This window comes from Helianthus annuus, chromosome 11 (genome assembly GCF_002127325.2).
Source record: "Helianthus annuus cultivar XRQ/B chromosome 11, HanXRQr2.0-SUNRISE, whole genome shotgun sequence".
NCBI lineage: Eukaryota > Viridiplantae > Streptophyta > Magnoliopsida > Asterales > Asteraceae > Helianthus > Helianthus annuus.
This window is the reverse complement of record NC_035443.2, coordinates 26,511,718-26,529,883: the sequence shown is the minus strand read 5'-3', so window position 1 is coordinate 26,529,883 and position 18,166 is coordinate 26,511,718. Positions and strand designations below refer to the sequence as shown.

Sequence of the window (18,166 nt, the reverse complement as noted above, 5' to 3'; positions counted from 1 at the left end):
GAATAATTATCAATCAATTAAAAAAACACTATTATAGTTTTGTTAGGGAAAAAAACTAAAACGATGACAAGACCGTAGTTCAGAGCTCAGGGCAAAACTGTAGCTTGTAAGGATTAATGAGCGACTTTTAGTAAGCTCCTTGACATGGAAAAAAAATAAATCCAGTCAAGTAATATAAAAAAACACTTTTATAATTTTGCTAAAAAAACTAAAACGATAGCAATACTGTAATTTGAACTGAGGGCAAAGTTGTATTTGTTGACTTGGGTAAAATCGTAATTTGCCAAAAGTTAAAGTAATGGCAATACTATAAATTTGAACCGGAGACAAAAGCGTAATATAACTTTGCACTAAGGACAAAATCGTAATTTTAAGCTGGGGACATAACTATATTTTTAATTTGAACTCGGGCAAATTCAAAATTTTGAACTGATGGCAAAATCGTAATTTTGAATAGGGGCAAAAGCATAGTTTTATTTTGAACCGGGCAAAAACATAACTTTAAACTTAAGGCGAAATAATAATTTTTGAAAGGGGCGAAAATGCGAAATCGTCATTTTGAGTTTGGGCAAAAGCAAAAATTTATTTTGAACTGGGGCCAAAATTGTAGTTGTAATCTGGGGAAAAAAAATCATAATTGTGAACCGAGGGCAAAATCGTAATTTTGAGCGAGGGACAAAAACGTAATTTTATTTTGAAGTGGGGGCGAAAACATAATTTTATTTTAAATTAAGGACGAAATCGTAATTTTAAACGAATATAAAACAATAAAACTGGTGGTCCAATAAGGGAGTGCCACACAGCTGTGTGGCACTATTCCCCTACTTGTTTTTTGTATATGTGGCTCGTCATTTTGAGTTTGGGCAAAAGCAAAAATTTATTTTGAACTGGGGCCAAAATTGTAGTTGTAATCTGGGGAAAAAATCATAATTGTGAACCGAGGGCAAAATCGTAATTTTGAGCGAGGGACAAAAACGTAATTTTATTTTGAAATGGGGGCGAAAACATAATTTTATTTTAAATTAAGGACGAAATCGTAATTTTAAACGAATATAAAACAATAAAACTGGTGGTCCAATAAGGGAGTGCCACACAGCTGTGTGGCACTATTCCCCTACTTGTTTTTTGTATATGTGGAGAATAGTAAAGGTTCCTATTTTAAAACAAGTTGATCTATGTTGTTTTGTTAGTATCCAGACACCTATATGCATTTATTATTATTATTATATTATATGTAAAAAAAGTAGTAAAGGTTCCTATTTTATAACAAGGAAGCTTTTGTTGTTTTGTTAGCATCCAGACACCTATATGCGTTTATTATTATATTACAGTAAGATACTAGTGTGATACCCCTAGCTACGTTGCGGTAATTCAGTTGTTGTCGATTCGGTTTGTTACGGTACCGACACTAAAGGATATCAATAGGGTTTGCTCGGAATTGGTGCGGTTCGTCATGGTACCGGTACAATACTGACACTTGTATAGCGTACAATACCAAAAAAAAACAATTCCATTTTTAACAAAGTTTATACCAAAATGTTAAGAAATAAAATGAAACCCAATTGCTTATTCGGTTTAAGAAAATTAACGAACACATGTTATCGTAGATACCAAAATTAGTAATAACTTAAATAGTTAAAAGCGTATACTATATATTAAAAAATATATTAAAAATAAAAACTGAAAAAGAAATATTTATTTCACTATGTAAAATAAAGGTTCAAATCATATATGCAATGTTTTAGATACCGGTATGAACCGGCCGGTGGTGATGGTGGTGGAGGTGGAGGTGGTGTGATGGTGATGGTGATGGTTGTGGTGCGGCGGTGATGGTGGTGGTGGTGGTTTTATTGAGAGAGAAAGATAAGTAAGAGAGAGATATTAGGTAGAGAGAGTGTAGAATCTGTAGAAAGAGCTATGTATGTGTGATGGATGCTATACATGTATATATGTAATAATAGTTTTAATAATAATAAATTGTTTTTTTAAGTATAGGGGTAATTTGGTCATTTAACAAAATAATTCTAACAGTGTTAAAAATTTGGACTCAAATGGTTAAGAAAAGTGATTGTAGGGACTCAGGGTGTTAAACATTTTGATTTTAGACTCAAGTAGTTAAAATCACTAAAACACATGGACTCAAAAAGTAATTTTCCTTAAATTCAATATTTATATACTTCTGATAATATAAAAATAAAATAATATATATATACAAATTAAACTAAACTAGTGGGTATCCCCGCGCTTCGCGGCGTGCTTTCAGTCGGTGTCGGTTCGATTCAGTACCGTATCGATACGGTACAAACACTCTATATAGCAATTAACACATGTTTTACGTCGATCAAAAACAAAAAAAATCAAACACCGGTACTGGTACTGATATTCTCACGCTATCGATATTGTTGCTAGGAGAAGAGATGATGACTTTCTTATAGGGATGGCAAAAAAGCCCATGCCCGACGGGTATACCCGAAACTCGAAACATACGGGCCGGGTATACCCGAAGCCCGATGGGTATGGGCCGGGTACTGGCTTAAGAAAAGAAAAAAATCGGGTACGAGTATGGGATTTAGGGATACCCGCCCGATACCCGACTTATTTACCCGAATAAAACCCGAAAGTATCATATTATAGATTTCCATATATATAAACTTAGTACATGTACTTATTACCTTCTCTATAGTCATTTGTGGATATGTATTTGGCAAGTGCTTAGTGAACAAATAACTTATTTTTGAGTACGTATATTGGATATGGAAGCTATCACCCTTTATTATGTGCAAATAACTTATTTTTGAGCACGTAGATTGGATATGGAAGCTATCACCCTTTGTTTTGTGGATGCTTATGCAATTAGGTGGTCTGATACAATTACTTAATTAAGTAACCGTTTTGATTTAGTTTGATATATGTGGTCTGAATATGATATGTATGTTATTAGTCGTATTTTCATTTGTTATAGTCATTAAAATAGTACATTATATAAATATCAAAGTAAAAATTGCACATTTTGTCCTAACGGGTATTTTTAAGAAATTAACGGGTATGCCCGATACCCACGGGTATGCCCGATACCCACGGGTATGCCCGATACCCGACGGGTAACGAACCGAGTATGGGACAAAAAAATTACAACCGGGTACAGGCTTGGGATTACTAATACCCGACCCAAACTCGGCCCATTACCATTCCTACTTTCTTAGCGATACCATGATCATAAAACAATTTATATATGATAAAAGTAAAAGGGAATGAACAGTACATAATTCGTGATTTTCTTATATTAAACAGTGATTACATAATTCATGATTTTTTTTATATTAAACAATACCTTATATAGTTAGACTATGGGGTATGGGGCGTGGGTTGGGTACAAATGCCCAAGTCACCATCCCAGGTGGGCTTGGGTTTCGGTGTAGCCTCTTGGGCGGGAGTGCTCTCATTGGCTGGGTTGGCTAGGCCATAGCGGCTAGGTTTAAATTTTAAAAAATGACTGTTTGGCCAAGCCAAACGGTTCACCCAAGTCACTATAAAACCCCCCAACCCCACCGCCTGTCCACATCGCTACCCCAAACCTTCACTCCACCTATCCGAACCCGCTACCCACACTTGATACCGGCACAACGCGATGAAGGGCTGCCAACCCGGTGAGACCCGTTACTGGCCGGAAGCTTTCGCTAGCTACCGGCACAACGTGGGGAACGCCCCGCACAATTTAAACGCGTGCCAAAACAAGTGGCGCGAGCTACGACCGAAGCTCGACCATTTTAAAGCCTACTACGATAGCGTCCCGGGCGGTGATATAAGTCACGAAGACCGGGTGGCGGTGGCCAACATCCAGTTCCGAGGCAAGGAGCAGAAGCCGTTTAACAAGCTCGCCCTGTTCGAAATCTACCCAACACTTTAGGCTTTTTTTTTAATTTTATAATCATTTTTTTGTAGAATTTTGTAATTTTTAGGAACTTTTAATAATAATTTTAGGCTTTTTTTAGTTCTGTGTGTATTTTTTAATTTTAGGTTTTTTTTTTAATTTTTATAAAACTGGCCAACCCACGTGGGCTAGCCATGCCTCGCCATACCGACCCAACACGTCACTTACCAGCGTGGGGCTCGAAATCCACGTGTCAACCCATGCCCCAACCCCCGCCCCACCATACCCCACGGTCGAAAACACCAATGCCTTTCGCGCAACGCGCGTCATTTAAAAGTAGTAGTTGTAACCTAACAAACTACTAAAACTATGTACGACTCAAGGATTTGGTTTAGACTTAAATGGGGCAAAGTCTTGTCCTTTAACTTAAAATACTCCAATTATATATAGGTATCAAAACCATATATTTTGCATTTGTCACCAAAAAGTTAGAAAAAAAAAACACGAAACCTTGGTTTTACATTGTTATTTCGGATCATTTACGAACCACTGGAGTATTATCGTGCCAACAGCGAAACCATCCGACCATATCCATCTCTATTAGGCAATAACGCCTATACATCAATTCAGGAGGAAACCCAATAAATTTGGGAAAAACTCCCTCTGTGGGAATCGAACTAAGGAACTAATGGTCCCTAAGCCTTATCTCACCCCTAAGATGATTGTTATTAATTTGGTAATTGTTCATTTAAAGCCTTTGTTAACTCATTTTTTCTTGTTTATAATTCTCGCTTTCATTTGTTGTTGTATCCTTCTCAAGTACTACTGTAATTGTATTCTTCTTATGAGTATATACATACACCTTTAACTCTTTAAGGCACACAAACATACATCTATCGACTTTAAAGCAACAAATGTTCAACTAAATGCATTCTCATCCCAAAAAAGTTGGTATGCCGGCCATAAAAAAATATATAACAGAACCTGTAGTGTTTATAAACAACAGAACCTCATTTAGTCTGACACTTCCCGTGCCGGTCATCGTCCTCATCCTACCATATTACCCTTCTCCCGTCGGACCCTAGAGCTTCGCGAACGTGAGCGATAATTCCGAACTCCGCCACCGCTATTGGTTAGTCCGCAACATCCTCATCATCGAGCTGTAGGTCTCTTCAGATCTGCCACCGCCCAACGTCACCGAAGAAGGGTGGCCGGCCTCCTTAACCTTTCTCAACTGCTCTCACTCTAGACTTGTGTGTAGGTGTAAAAAGTCATCGACTCTAAGGATAGAAGTCAGAAAACTCACTCGGTGGCCAGAAGATAAAAGTAAAAAAGTTAACTGGCGCAAACTCATGTTGCTAATCGATATATATAATAATAATTATTTTACCAATAGCAACGAGATTTTTTATGATATTTTTTTCAAAGTAAAAGAACGTAGAATTACATTACATTTTATTAAATAAAGGAAAAAAAACCTACATGTCATGCTAAAAGACACTTATTGTAGAAAGGGGAGAAGAACCAACATGACCATGCTAAAAGATACAAATTATTCTTGAAATGGTTTTTTACGATAAAATAGTTACGTAGTATTTTAATGGAATTAGAATGAGAATTCGCGCAGAAATAGAAATTTGATTTGTAATTTAGGTATACTTTTCAGCAAAATGAAATGAAATTTGGATGAAATTAAAATGCATATTCCCTTCCTTACGTTATTCAATTCCAATTCATTTTCTTGTTGAAACCAACAAAATAAGCACTCAAAATCAATATTCCAATTCCCTGCGGATTCCATTCCATTCTGTGAAACGAACACTACCTTATGGGTAAATAAATGTTGAAGAATAGAATTCAAATCTTTATACAAACTCTTCAAATTTATTTAAACTGATTACTTAGCTAAAAGTTCTACGGAAATAACACGCAACATTATTTACATAACCCCATTTAATATAATGACTTAATTATTTGCAGCCCATATTTAGAGACGTTAAGGCCCAAAATCAGAAACCCAAAAATACGAGCACCGTCTTGAAAAGCCAACTGCTCATTGTTTGGTCCAGATCTGTGTGCAGGCCCAGTAACATTAAAAAGCCCAATTAACAATTTTAAATCAAATTCAATACACGAGTGCCAGTACCACTGATACCGACCAGAAGCCCACTGCGTAGCACAGAGAAACCCCACTAAGTTCAAATGTTCAATACATTAACTAAATTTGCTATATTAAATACCAATGCAAATGCAGTGAGAAAAGATTATAGCATCAATTTACAATGTACAGCATACCTCTACTGTTTTAAGGTAGAATAAAACAACTTTACAGTTCTGAAATTGGATTGGCAAGCGCCACTCTTTCAGGAAGAACAAATGATGCACACAGCATCCATTTTCCAGGGGCGACAAGACGTACTTTATGCATTTTCACTTCAAACGCCACCTCCGATAATGCAATTCTTATCCGCTGATTTAATAAGATTAATTATTTTCTAAAACCTCTACAGATAGAGAACGTTTATTGGTAGATGTGGCAATTTTGACCCGTTTGCTTATGGTTAAAACTTAAAATGATTTGTGTTATGTTCTCTCTCTTATGGGTCAGATGGACAATAAAAAAAAGTGTACTTTTAATGCATCCAACCTTTTAAATAGCTTTATTAAAATAATTATATAAATATTGTGTTTTGTCATAATTAGCACAAATGCCCAATAATAACCTATAAAAAAATAAAAAAAAAATATTTAACTGGACAAAAAATGTTGCAGGTTAACTATTTTCAACCCACACACGCTTTAACCCGTTACCCAACTCATCCTATCCGTTAATTATGCCACCTCTACATCATAGTTGTTAATAGCGAATAACGGACAACAACGACAAGCAAGTAGCAACCTATACGAGATGTAGCAATTGCGATGAAACAGCGGGCGCTATTTTATGTTTAGCGATAAACTAGAAGAAAATTTTAGAAATATTTTATATGTATATTATATCCAAATACGGTATTTTTAGTATATTTAACAAAAAACCTAAAATCCAGCTATTGTATACGTATATTTTATCGCTATTTATAGTAAAACCAATAAGAAAAAAACAAAAAAAAAACTGAAATCCCGCTATTTGCTCGCTATGGAGGCGCCAAAATCAGATAGCAATGAATGAGCACTTCGCCACGCTATTCGTTATAGCGCTCGCTATGAGCGCTATTAACAACTATGCTCGGCATGTATGTGAAAATCGAAATATCAAACCTCATGGAAATCAAACTCCGGATCTTCCGCTTTTGAGAATCCATAGACGTGAATCATTGGCAAGGTCAACCCTTTACTCCTTTCCACATCTCTAAATATTCCCTTAAATGCATCTGTCACAAAAATTGTACTATATTATTAAATTTCCTCATGATAAGCATCAAATAACATATGATCAGCAATAATCAACGTACCAAGATACTCAGCCGCATCTTTGGGCAAATTCATGACCACTTGTGTGATGGGCCGAGAGCTTTGACTCTTAAAGATGGCATCAATAAATCTTCTTCCATCCATGTTAAAAACCTTTAAATTTGATGACGTGTATAATGGTTGGTTAAATATTCCAATAGAAATGATGTAGTAACCATCATCTTCTACAAGATGTGAAATAAACAGACATGGTTAATACATTATTCCCTTAAACACACAAGTTTCTATAGTGAAACCGCATAACATAACAGTCAGAGTAAACACGCTACTTTCACGAATTTGCCTCTTTAAATGTTCTTGTTTATGGTACGATCACAAAATGAAATGTCTGTCCTCAAAGTGTGATGGAAAAAGGTATCTGTTATAAAGTTAAAACTCGAATGAAAAAAAGGAATAGATTTGAAAGCAAACCTCAATCTTTCTTTCAAGTTTGTTGAGCACACAATTTCTTTGCATATAGTCAACTGCGTGAGGATTCAAATCATTTGCGTAAACATATTTAACTTTTTTTGCTGCAAATACAGCTAAAGGACCAACCCCAGCAAATACATCACCTGTTTCAGCAAATATAGCCATGTTCATATGATGTTTCAAGGTACCACCAACATAAAAACCACAAAAAAACTTTTGGGTAATAATTTTTTTGTGATACCAATGTAATTCTAGTCATATCAAATCAGGAAAGAAAAACATACAGACAACATCACTCCGTGTAAAGCAAGTTAGAAGCCTTTGCCTCTCGGTTGCCAGCTTTGAGCTCCAATACCTGCACGGAGTCAAAGTGTCAAAATGGTACTTTGACTTTGTAAACAATTCGGTCTTTTTTGTTAACTTGAAGGTTGTACGTACATAGATGTAAATGACTGAAATACCCTTGTACTTAACTGACTTATTGGATGGAGTTAAAATTTGGACTCAAATAGTTACAGGTTGAAAAATCAGATACTCAAATAGTTAGAAAAAAGTTAATTTTGGACTCGAGTACTTAAAACCACCAAAACTCAGGGACTAAAAAAGAAGTTAACTAAAAGAAAAACTTCGCAAAATTCACCATGACCAAAAAGAAAGTACAAAGGTGATCATTAACAATACATTATACGATCTTATCATATTTAAATAACTAAGAAAAAACAAAAATTATATAAGCCAACAAATGTGTCTAGCTGAACATTTTTCAGGGGAATTAAAGGGCTTACACTGAAGCCAAATCAACATGAAAATGAAGTCCATTCTCTACTACTCTTGTCACAAGAGAATGATTTCCAGCCAAAACTTCAAGCTGCATCGTTCTAAATTCATTATCGATGGCATCAATCTTATTCACAACTGTTTGTATCTTTGGCTTGTTTTTGTCCAAAACAACCTGACAAACAACGGAAATATTAATACTCAGCAAATGTCTTCAAAAGCGATATTTTCTTGATGGCTTAATTTAAATACCTTAGCTATAAGATTCTTATATGGAAGATGTTCATCCCTCAAGTTCAAGTGAATGATATGCCCAACGGTCTCAAAGGAAGAAGGGACAATCATATGCTCTGGAAGCAAAGCCTCTAAAACCTGCAAAATTCGCAAAAATGTAACTCACGTATAAACATGGTTAAAAAGAAATATATAAGCTTTACTGAGTGCTGAAGATACCTCATTCATCTGCCAGTAACCGTAAAACAATGTCAGCTTGCATCTCACAAGTTCAAATACTGATCCCTTTAAGCAAGCCTGAAAGAAACACATAAACTTATAATTAAACAAGAAACACAACACTCTTAACAACATTTATCGGTCAAAACTGGCTGTAGTCGGTAACCAATGTGTAGTGATAACACATATGTTCGCAAAGAATACGACTGTGTCCACAATTATGAGTACCTTTTCACTAAGAATATGTTCAAAGACAAATAATCAACTAACGAATCATGTCAACGTCGTTAAGCTTAATTGAATACCTTAATAGCCTCAGGCAATTCATCAAACGACTTATACGCATATCTCTCATCCAACAACAACAATCTCGTCGATCCTTTCCACTTCCCTAATCTACACACACTGTCTCCAATCAACCCGCTCAAATCCTCTTTCTCATCCCCACTCTCTTCATCCACAACCTCTTCTACCAAATAACACTCATTCCTTTTCCCATCTCTACCCTCTTCCGTCTCGGTTTTCGCTTTCGACTTCCTCTTCGGCCTCGACAACCTCGCCAAATTCCTAAACTTCTCATAACCTCTCGAATTAAACGTTTTCACAAGCTTCTCTCTATACAAAACCGGACTCAACCTCTCCCCGTCTCCTTCCGCCTTTCCGTAAATCCTCCGGTTCAACGAGTCCAACGGTTCGATTTCATCGTCACTCGAATTGAAATACTTCTGCAGTTCTGCATCAATTTCGTCTCCGGAAACCCTAGCAATGTTCCGAATTCGAGGCCAGTTTAATAGGTGACCTCGGAGTTGACTTTCTAGAGCGTAACAGCGATCGGCGTTGACTCTAATTGCAGAAATGTTGAATATGCGAGTGAAGTGGTTTTCGTTGAATGAGTTTTGATCATCTTGTTGTGATTGTGATGAGTTAGGGTTGGTTGATGGATTGTGGCCTTTGGATAGTGAAGGTCCGTACGGTAGGGTTTCGTCTAGGGTTATAGAGATAGAGGCGGCGACGGGAGCGGCGGCGATGCGGCGAATGGAGGCGACGGAGATGCGGCGGGTGGAGACGACGGTGCAGGGTTTGAGGAGTGGAGATAGAGGAATGGAGAGAGAGGGCGATGGCCGGAGAATAAACATCCGAATCGGATTTGATTTTCCGGGAAGGGTTTGAGTTGGGTTCTAACTGAATACAACGATTTTAGTTCAGTTTTAACATTTCAAATTTGAAGTAGGAGTAAAATGGGATGGTTGGAAATCTATGAAGAAAATAAGAAACAATAGGTGAAATAAAATGGATAATTGTGATTTGTGAGTGAACGAGAAAAAGAATGTTTGATTGGTTGATGAAACGGAATTACTCGTTCTAAAATACATTTCATTCCTTTAAAACTAGTTTAATACCCGTCCGTTGGACGGGTTACGCTAACAACGTAACAAACAAATATAATGTATATTGAGAGTGTTTGAGATTGCTTCTCCTTTTCTTCTTTTCCATCTCTTTTTTGAAAAAGTTATAACTATCTAACTTTTCTTTTTTTTCTTTTCAAACAAAAAAAAAAAACGCATTCTCAACACATTACCCAAACACTATAAAAAATGACTTATTAACTTTTAAGAAGTCAAAAACTTAAAAGAAGCTCAAAATAAGCAATCCCAAACACCCACATTAAGTGTACACAAATATAAACAATATTATAAACGAAAGCACGACACGACAATAATCACATTTATAAAACTATTGTAAAAAAAAATACATATTGCATAGCATACACGTAGTACTCGTGTACCACAATTAAGTGTTAATGTTTCATTTTGGTCGTATTCATGCGAAAATTGTGCTTTAAAGATTTTAAAATAGTACTGAACAAATATCACCTAGAAACAAAATAAAAAAAACAAATTTAAATTGTGTATAAGCCTGATTAATAGCAATTTTCTTTTAAAAATAAAAGTATTTCCAATATTTACTTTTAAAATGTTTATGTAGAGTAAAATATGAGTTAAGGTGTTGTAAACCGAACTTTTGTATTTTACTCACAAATAATTTCCCTTAATAATTATTTACAATGTTTAGTTTCTGAAGTAACATTACCTTTCTATTGAATCCAGCTTTTTTATTTAAAAGTTGTTATTACATATAAAATGTTAGGATGGTTACGTTTATATTGGGTGCAACTTTTTTGAGTTAAAAACTGTTATTGTCATTAAATATGAAATGTTAGGATGGTATAATAAGAAGGGCTATTTATGAGTAACTTGAAAAGTTAGTGGTAGCATAGGAAAACAAATGTTATATTGGTGTGTACTCCAACATATCACTTCTTCATTATTTACATTGCACCCTCTCACTCGCTCTTGTTTCATTCCCAAAAAACTTAGGGTTTTTTCTTTTTTACCGATTTTTATACAATATCCTCCATCGACCTTCATTCTGTATAGTTTCGTAGATCTGCCGTCGTTCTAGCTGAAAATCTTACTAGAGTTGCATTATTACATCTCATCCAACCCCCTCTCTCTTGCTCGTAGCTTTATACCCGAAAAAGTATGTTTTTTGCCGATTTTGTGTACGATATTCCTCGATTAGCTTTAAATCCATATAGCTTTTTCTGCCTTCGTCAACGTTGCCGCTTCTGAACTCGATTGAGGGGTGGTGGCAAGGTACGTGTTCTATTGTTCCATATAATAGGTTATTGATGTACGATTTGGTATGTTATGTTCATTTGCAGATTTAAGTTAGTCTAATTGTTTCGCATTCTTTTAGGGTTTTCGTTGAATCATTTTGGGAATATCGCTAACTTGATAACGACACACGAATTCAAAAAAGTATTTCATCGCAGTTTGAAAAGGAAAGCGCTTTCAGAATGTTGAAAAGGGGAAAAAGAAAATTAGGTCAGTTCCCTTAATAATTATTCTTTCTAGTTTTTACTTAATAATAATTGTTCATTTATTGTATCCCTTTGTTGTATTTTCAGTTAAGGTGTTAACATATCAAAGGTTTTTGTAAATATTCCAATAAGAGAATTCAAAATGGCTATGATGGTTTACTAATCTATAATGGAGGTGTTAACATATGAGAGGTTTTTGTAGAAGAATTCAAAACGGTTATGATTGTGTTCTTTAAAGACAAGATTAACATATGAAAGGTTTTTGTAAACACTTTGCTCAGTTTTAAAATGTTTTAAAGAGATATAGGAAGGTATACTAAATTACTAATAGGTATTTTGTCATAATAATCATATTAATAGTTAACTTTTTATACATATAATTGTTTTATTTTTTATTAACAAATAGATAGGTATATGTTTTTATAATTATAATAACAATAATACATTCATATAATAATAGCAACAACAACAATAATAATAATACATTTACTACATAAAAACATTTTAGAATAATGATTTATATAATATAATTACTGAATCAAACATTGAGGTACTTATTCTAATGTATTGTATAGGAATTATTTTATGTTTAGTTTTCTATTGTATAAACTAAGCTTTTAGTGGGCTAAACAGATGGAATTGCGCACTTGATAGCGGAGTGGGCTAGTGGCCTGTATAATATGATGACTGTAGTTGGCCTTGTAAGGAGATTGAGCTAGTGCAAGTTCACGCCAAACAATGAGTTAAGTCACAACAGGGTCAGTTACTTAGTCTTAAATTTGTGTTATTTTACATTATTTCTTTTGTTTTTGTTTTTATTTTTATTGTTTTACAGGTGTATCAACTTGTGTTGTTGATAAGGGATTGGGCTAGTGGACTGGATAATATTTGATGGACTGAAGTTGGGCTAGTGCAACTTCAGTATACTTCTATATTAGTGTAAGTCTTTTAATTCTTGCTATATTTTAATTATTCTACATATGTGTTTATGTTGACATGTGCTATTATATATCTTAAAAAAAGCTAATAATCTCTAGTAAATACCATTATTTTTTTTTCAGATTTTTTAAAATTTCGTTATGTTATATGGTATAAAGTTATTTCTTATACATATAAGTATTTAATTTTTTTATTAGATTAAGAAAACATGTATATAAAATTTGTGTGTTTTTTTTTTAAAATAAGATTTTTACAAAAGGTGGTACCTTTTCTTATTACCAGTTTACTATATTATATTATATAGTTATATATATAAATGTTTCAATGATTATGTAACGTGTTAAGTATCTAAGTTTTTCTGAGTTGTTGTGTTGGTGTGTTTACGCATGCGTGTTAAGATTAATAATATCACTGTGTAACAGCCCTCGTACAACAAATAAAACGCAAAAGCTTAAATACTTGCCGATGAAGAATAACTAAGATTAATAATATCACTGTGTTGTAGCCCTCGTACAACTTAATTAATATTTGTATCTAAATTAAACAAAATAAAGTGTTAATTAGATTATTGATTAACTATTTACTTATTGTTTTTTTTAACTATATGTTTATACCTTGTAAACTATTTAAATATAAAAAACCTTTTTCATTATCATATCTATATCGATTAACAGTTAATAACCACCACTCCTTTGTGTACTAACCCACACCCCACGTTCAATAAAATAAAAATAGGTTCAACTGTTTATAAAAACTGCCATATATATATATGTTTATATAGAATACTTGTTCAATATAAAAATACATGAATGAAAGCTACTTGAATTTAAGTTTATAAATCTGTTAACAAAGGTGTGCATTTTTATTAGTATTGTTGGAAACTGGGAATATTTGACTGCTTATTGTAGTAGCATAAAGATTAGTATAACATAATATTTATTTGTAACTTTTGAAAAATGTTAAGCTTGCGGTGAGCATTCTAATGAAAAAACTTGAGCTTTTTTAACAAAAAATAAAACTTTTTTTAACATACAAATGCTATAAATGAAACATTAACCTTTAAGACACACATTAACTTTTAAGACACACATATTTAAGTGTTTAGACTTTTTGTTTTATTTTTTATTGTTTTGGGTGTTAAGTTTAAAAGAGTAGGGCTGTTAGTACATTCTTTAGAATTATGTTTATATGAAGTAACCATTGAGTTTTCCAGATGCGTATTATAAAGAGGTTCTTTAAACACTTTCAAAATAAGCATTAAGATTATAAAAACATAAAAGAACCTAAGCAAGAACTAAAATATCTATGTATCTAAAAACATAATAATAATATCTATGTATCTAAAACACATTATGATAAAAAGAGAAGTGTTACCTGTAGTTAAAGAAAATCTAGAAATCTTTATATACCTGTAATGATTACGGTCAACATTAGAAATGACAATGTTTGTAAAACACATAAACAATAAAAAGAGAAGCCTTGCTAACCGTGTAGAATATACATTTTAATGGATCTAGGTGAACCCTAGGTTAACAGCGGAATAAATACAAACATGCTTAGCTCTTTTTATCATAGGCGTAATATCCTTTTCCAGATCTTCGGTTTCACTATTAATGTGTATCACCTCATCCCACTTCCAATTCTTTAATGCATTTGTCCTTTTGTTGATTCTTTCAAACTTGCAAACCTAAAAAAACATTTCAGTCATGAGAACATCAGTATGATAATAGGATGTGTTTACTTTTGCCGATTCATAGAAAGGTTTATACATGATTGGTTGTTGGGTATCCACAATACTCGATGGAATACTTATGTCATTGTGAGAACCATCCAATGCCTCAAACTCCATGTCATCAATTTCCTGTTTTTTACAAAATAATATATGAGAACGGGACAAATAATAACAATAATATCATAGGTATAAAAAATATAATCTAAAGTTGACTATAAAATTGTACTTAACTTAGCCGATTCATATGTAGGTTTACACATGATTGGGTGAACGAAGATATTGTCCATGGATGCAACCTCAAAGAAGAAAAAAAGAAATAAGAAAGGTGGAGTTGACAAAAAGTCGCAATTGCAAAAATAACATATGTTAACAATAAACTACAAATAACTAATGTAAAATAAGATTTAACCTTGACTTGCAGGTCTGACGTTCCATCATATAGTGCCTTTTCGACTACAACTGGTGACTACACAAAGAAATATGAATTAGAAAGTAAGGTATGTATATAATTGCAGATTAAAATGGATTACAAAGTACCTTGTCTGATCTGAATTGGTCGTTGTTGATTATTTCAGCACTGTATTGAAGCTTCTGCGGTTTACATAAATTTAGTATTTACAAAAAAAAAGGCCAATTGAAATAACTATGTTAACCTGATTCATTTGCATGCCACAGTTTCTAGCAGGCTGTACATCATTCATAACTGAAGGCTTTGATGGTGACTGGTTCATGCTTGCTGTTTTCAGAAAAGAAAAACACTAAATGATTTTGTAAGTCTCCTCGTTATATAAAAAGAAAAAAAATAAACTGCAGGTTCAACTACCCATTTTTTTAGGAATTGGGTTGGTTAAACCCTAAAATAAGGAATAACCACCAGAGAATATTAATAATAACAATAAGCTACAAATAATTATTGTAAAATAATGAATTTAACTTTTACTTGCAGGTCAGGTGCTTCGTCATAATGTGCCTCTTCGACTACAACTGGTGACTACATAAAGAAGTATATGAATTAAGAAGTATGGTATGTGTTAATTGCAGATTAAAATGGAATACAAAGTACCTTGTCTGATCTCAGCTGGTCGTTGTTGATTATTTCAACACTGTTTTGAAGCTTCTGCAATTTACATAAATTTAGTTTTTACAAAAAAAAAAAAAAAATAAAGGCAGGTTGAAATAACTGTGTTAACCTGCTTCATTTACATGTTACAGTTTCCTGCAGGCTGATCTTCATGCATAACTGATGGCTTTGGTGATGACTGGTCCATGCTTGAGTATTTCAGACAAAAATGAGAAATGATTAAGCCGGCTTCTCGGTTATATAGAAGAAAAGTAAACTGTAGGTACCACTACCCTTTATTTTAGGAATTGGGTGGTTAAACCCATAACTTCATATTAATCGTGGTTGTTTGGTTTTTTGAAAAAACAATTGTAATCTTGTAGGTAAACTGCATAATAGTGGGTGCTAAAGTTTTGCTAAAAGCCTGAAAAATTGGCATAAATGTAGGAATTTTGGAAAGAAGGGCTGAACTTCTATCAACTGCCCAATTTAGAATGTTCAACCGAAAACCCCACTACCCATGGTTATAGGATGCTAAAATTGTGGAGATCATGGGCAAGAGTTGTGGAGATCATGGCAGCAAAGGTGGACCTACCAAAACTGTCAGAAAACTTCCATCAACCGCCACAAGAGCGGTTATTTTTGAGAGTTTAAACGGCTGAGATTTCATCTCAGCATGATCTGACGGTGGATATCGATTTAGAAAGTAGTTAGACTTAATGGGTTTAATGTATATATATAATTCACTTCTTCTATTTTTTTCCTATTCAATTCTCTTTTTCACACTTCATTAACAATACCACCATCGCCATCCATTCAATTCTCTTTTTCACACTTCATTAACAACACCACCATCGCCACCACCCACCCACCGCTGTTGCCTCTCGTCACAATCACCCACCTCCGCCGCCACCCATCGTCGTCAGCATCACCGCCGCCACCACCACCACCGTCGTCGCCTCCACCGACACCACCACGACCACTGCCACCCACCTTCGCTGTGACACCCCAGGAAAACCAGGAAACAACACAACACCACTAGCTTCCTCAGTAACCACGTGCTAAATTTCGGGACAAAATTTCTTTCAAGTTGGGGATAATGTGACAACTCGAGTTTCCAAGATTCCATCTTCGCATTTAATTGCATGTAATTGTTTAAGTTGTTTGTTTACACGACTTGTTTGTTTCATAACTGTACACGTTAGCAATATCTTAAAGCGTATTGTGGATGATATGTTATATCTGATGTGTATTTAGTGTGTTATTAAGTGTGTTGTATAAAATTGGTGTGCATCATAATTGAGTATGAGTTAATAGTATATTTGGTATTATTGTTCACTGTTTAAATTGGAACCATAGCCGAAAACACTTTCCCCCTCACCCACGAAAACACTTCAGGACGAAAACACACAAGTGTTTTCGTCAATAAGCTGGGTCGACGAAATCAAATGGGCTTTAGGCCCAGTAGTGGATCACTTATATGATATTCCCAACCTTTACGTGATAACTTTTAATCGGCAAAAACCCTAGAGCACCTCTCTAACTGTGACGGCAACTGCAAGCCTACGGAGCCTTCGTTTTCGATCAATCCATTAGCTTTCCATCTCGGTTAGTTTGTACCGTGGTTTATTGTGTATAACTTTCGATAGATCGTTACATGTCTGCGTATGTGTATATATCTGGTTATAATATATATATATATATATGTGATTGGTATAATAATGATGATGATTATGCATATTGATTGTTGAAGTTCTGTGAGATTTTGTTATACAAATTGGTAGTTAAAGATGGGGTCTTGATTATGATTGGTTGTATGAAGTTAACTAACAGATTGTGATTTCATGTGAAAGCATATGTGATTAATTAAATGATTTGCTGATGGATTGTTAATCTTAATCTCTCAATGATTTGGCAAGTTATATGTGCACACATATTGGTTTAGCTGGGTTGAATGATTGTATGAGGAATTGATGTAACTGTTAGAATCATGGGGACTCGTAACTGATGTTGATGATGATGTATTCCGACGAAAACACCCCCACCTCGATGAAAATATATCCCGACGAAATCCAAAGGGATTTCGTCACTGAAGGGATTTCGGCCCAAAGGGTTTTCGGCTCAAGGGATTTCGCCAAACATATGTTTTCGGCACATGTAGTTTTCGTAGCACAGTAACATTGTTAACTTATCAAGCCTGTTAAGTCATTAACTCTATTAGTTATTAACTCAGTTAGTTGAATTGCTTTGTTAGTTTATTATTCCTGTTAAGTGTGTTAACTCTGTTTAGTTTATTAACTTTGTTAAATGTGTTAACCTTGTTAAACCAGTTAACCCTGTCATACACACTAATGAATAACCATGTTATAGCAAACTATGAAAGACACTGATGTGAATGTGAAGCACGAATTGCATGAAATTGATTAATTGCTTACGTGATACATGAGGTTAACTGCCAAGCACTATGTGATGTTAGATTTACATGCGAGCCATTACGAACGAGACTGATTGTATATACGTGCGTACTATAGGTCGTGACTGATTATTTGTGAGCGTGTATTTCTTTAG

At 34.3% G+C, this 18,166-nt stretch overlaps 1 protein-coding gene and 1 long non-coding RNA gene across 10 annotated transcripts; one reads left to right on the top strand and one right to left on the bottom strand.

The window, feature by feature from the left end:
* Positions 1 to 5,714: 5,714 nt before the first annotated feature.
* On the bottom strand, positions 5,715 to 10,342 carry LOC110889906 (tRNA (guanine(37)-N1)-methyltransferase 1). Of its 4 annotated transcripts, none has more exons than XM_022137479.2 (10): positions 9,289 to 10,342; positions 8,984 to 9,061; positions 8,783 to 8,902; positions 8,539 to 8,705; positions 8,038 to 8,108; positions 7,754 to 7,896; positions 7,324 to 7,435; positions 7,130 to 7,242; positions 6,167 to 6,341; positions 5,715 to 6,040 (listed from the first exon to the last, which is right to left on the bottom strand). In XM_022137479.2, the coding sequence occupies exons 1-9, from the start codon at positions 10,117 to 10,119 to the stop codon at positions 6,198 to 6,200; spliced, it is 1,779 nt and encodes a 592-aa protein (XP_021993171.1). In that variant the 5' UTR covers positions 10,120 to 10,342; the 3' UTR covers positions 5,715 to 6,040; positions 6,167 to 6,197. The 4 variants fall into 4 exon arrangements, with proteins under 4 accessions (XP_021993171.1, XP_021993172.1, XP_035835561.1 ...); XM_022137480.2 differs by having other exon boundaries at positions 5,715 to 5,942; XM_035979668.1 differs by having other exon boundaries at positions 5,736 to 6,341.
* Positions 10,343 to 11,305: 963 nt separating this feature from the next.
* Positions 11,306 to 16,848, top strand: LOC110889905. 6 transcript variants are annotated; one of them, XR_002564044.2, is made up of 10 exons: positions 11,306 to 11,640; positions 11,744 to 11,871; positions 12,501 to 12,625; positions 12,703 to 12,806; positions 14,789 to 14,863; positions 14,960 to 15,035; positions 15,214 to 15,308; positions 15,485 to 15,557; positions 15,761 to 15,877; positions 15,982 to 16,848. It is a non-coding gene; the product is annotated as an uncharacterized LOC110889905 (long non-coding RNA). The 6 variants fall into 6 exon arrangements; XR_002564043.2 differs by having other exon boundaries at positions 15,485 to 15,562; XR_002564040.2 differs by having other exon boundaries at positions 11,307 to 11,640; positions 12,501 to 12,609; positions 15,485 to 15,562; positions 15,751 to 15,877.
* Positions 16,849 to 18,166: the final 1,318 nt, after the last annotated feature.

What these genes read in the sequence shown, in the direction of transcription:
- LOC110889906 (XM_022137479.2), bottom strand. Translation starts at nt 10,119, where the DNA reads ATGTTTATTCTCCGGCCATCGCCCTCTCTCTCCATTCCTCTATCTCCA. An exon ending in TACACGGAGTGATGTTGTCT is followed by an intron (nt 7,897 to 8,037) that starts GTATGTTTTTCT and finishes TTGCTGAAACAG; the next exon opens with GTGATGTATTTGCTGGGGTT. An exon ending in CGGAGTTTGATTTCCATGAG is followed by an intron (nt 6,342 to 7,129) that starts GTTTGATATTTC and finishes TTATTAAATCAG; the next exon opens with CGGATAAGAATTGCATTATC.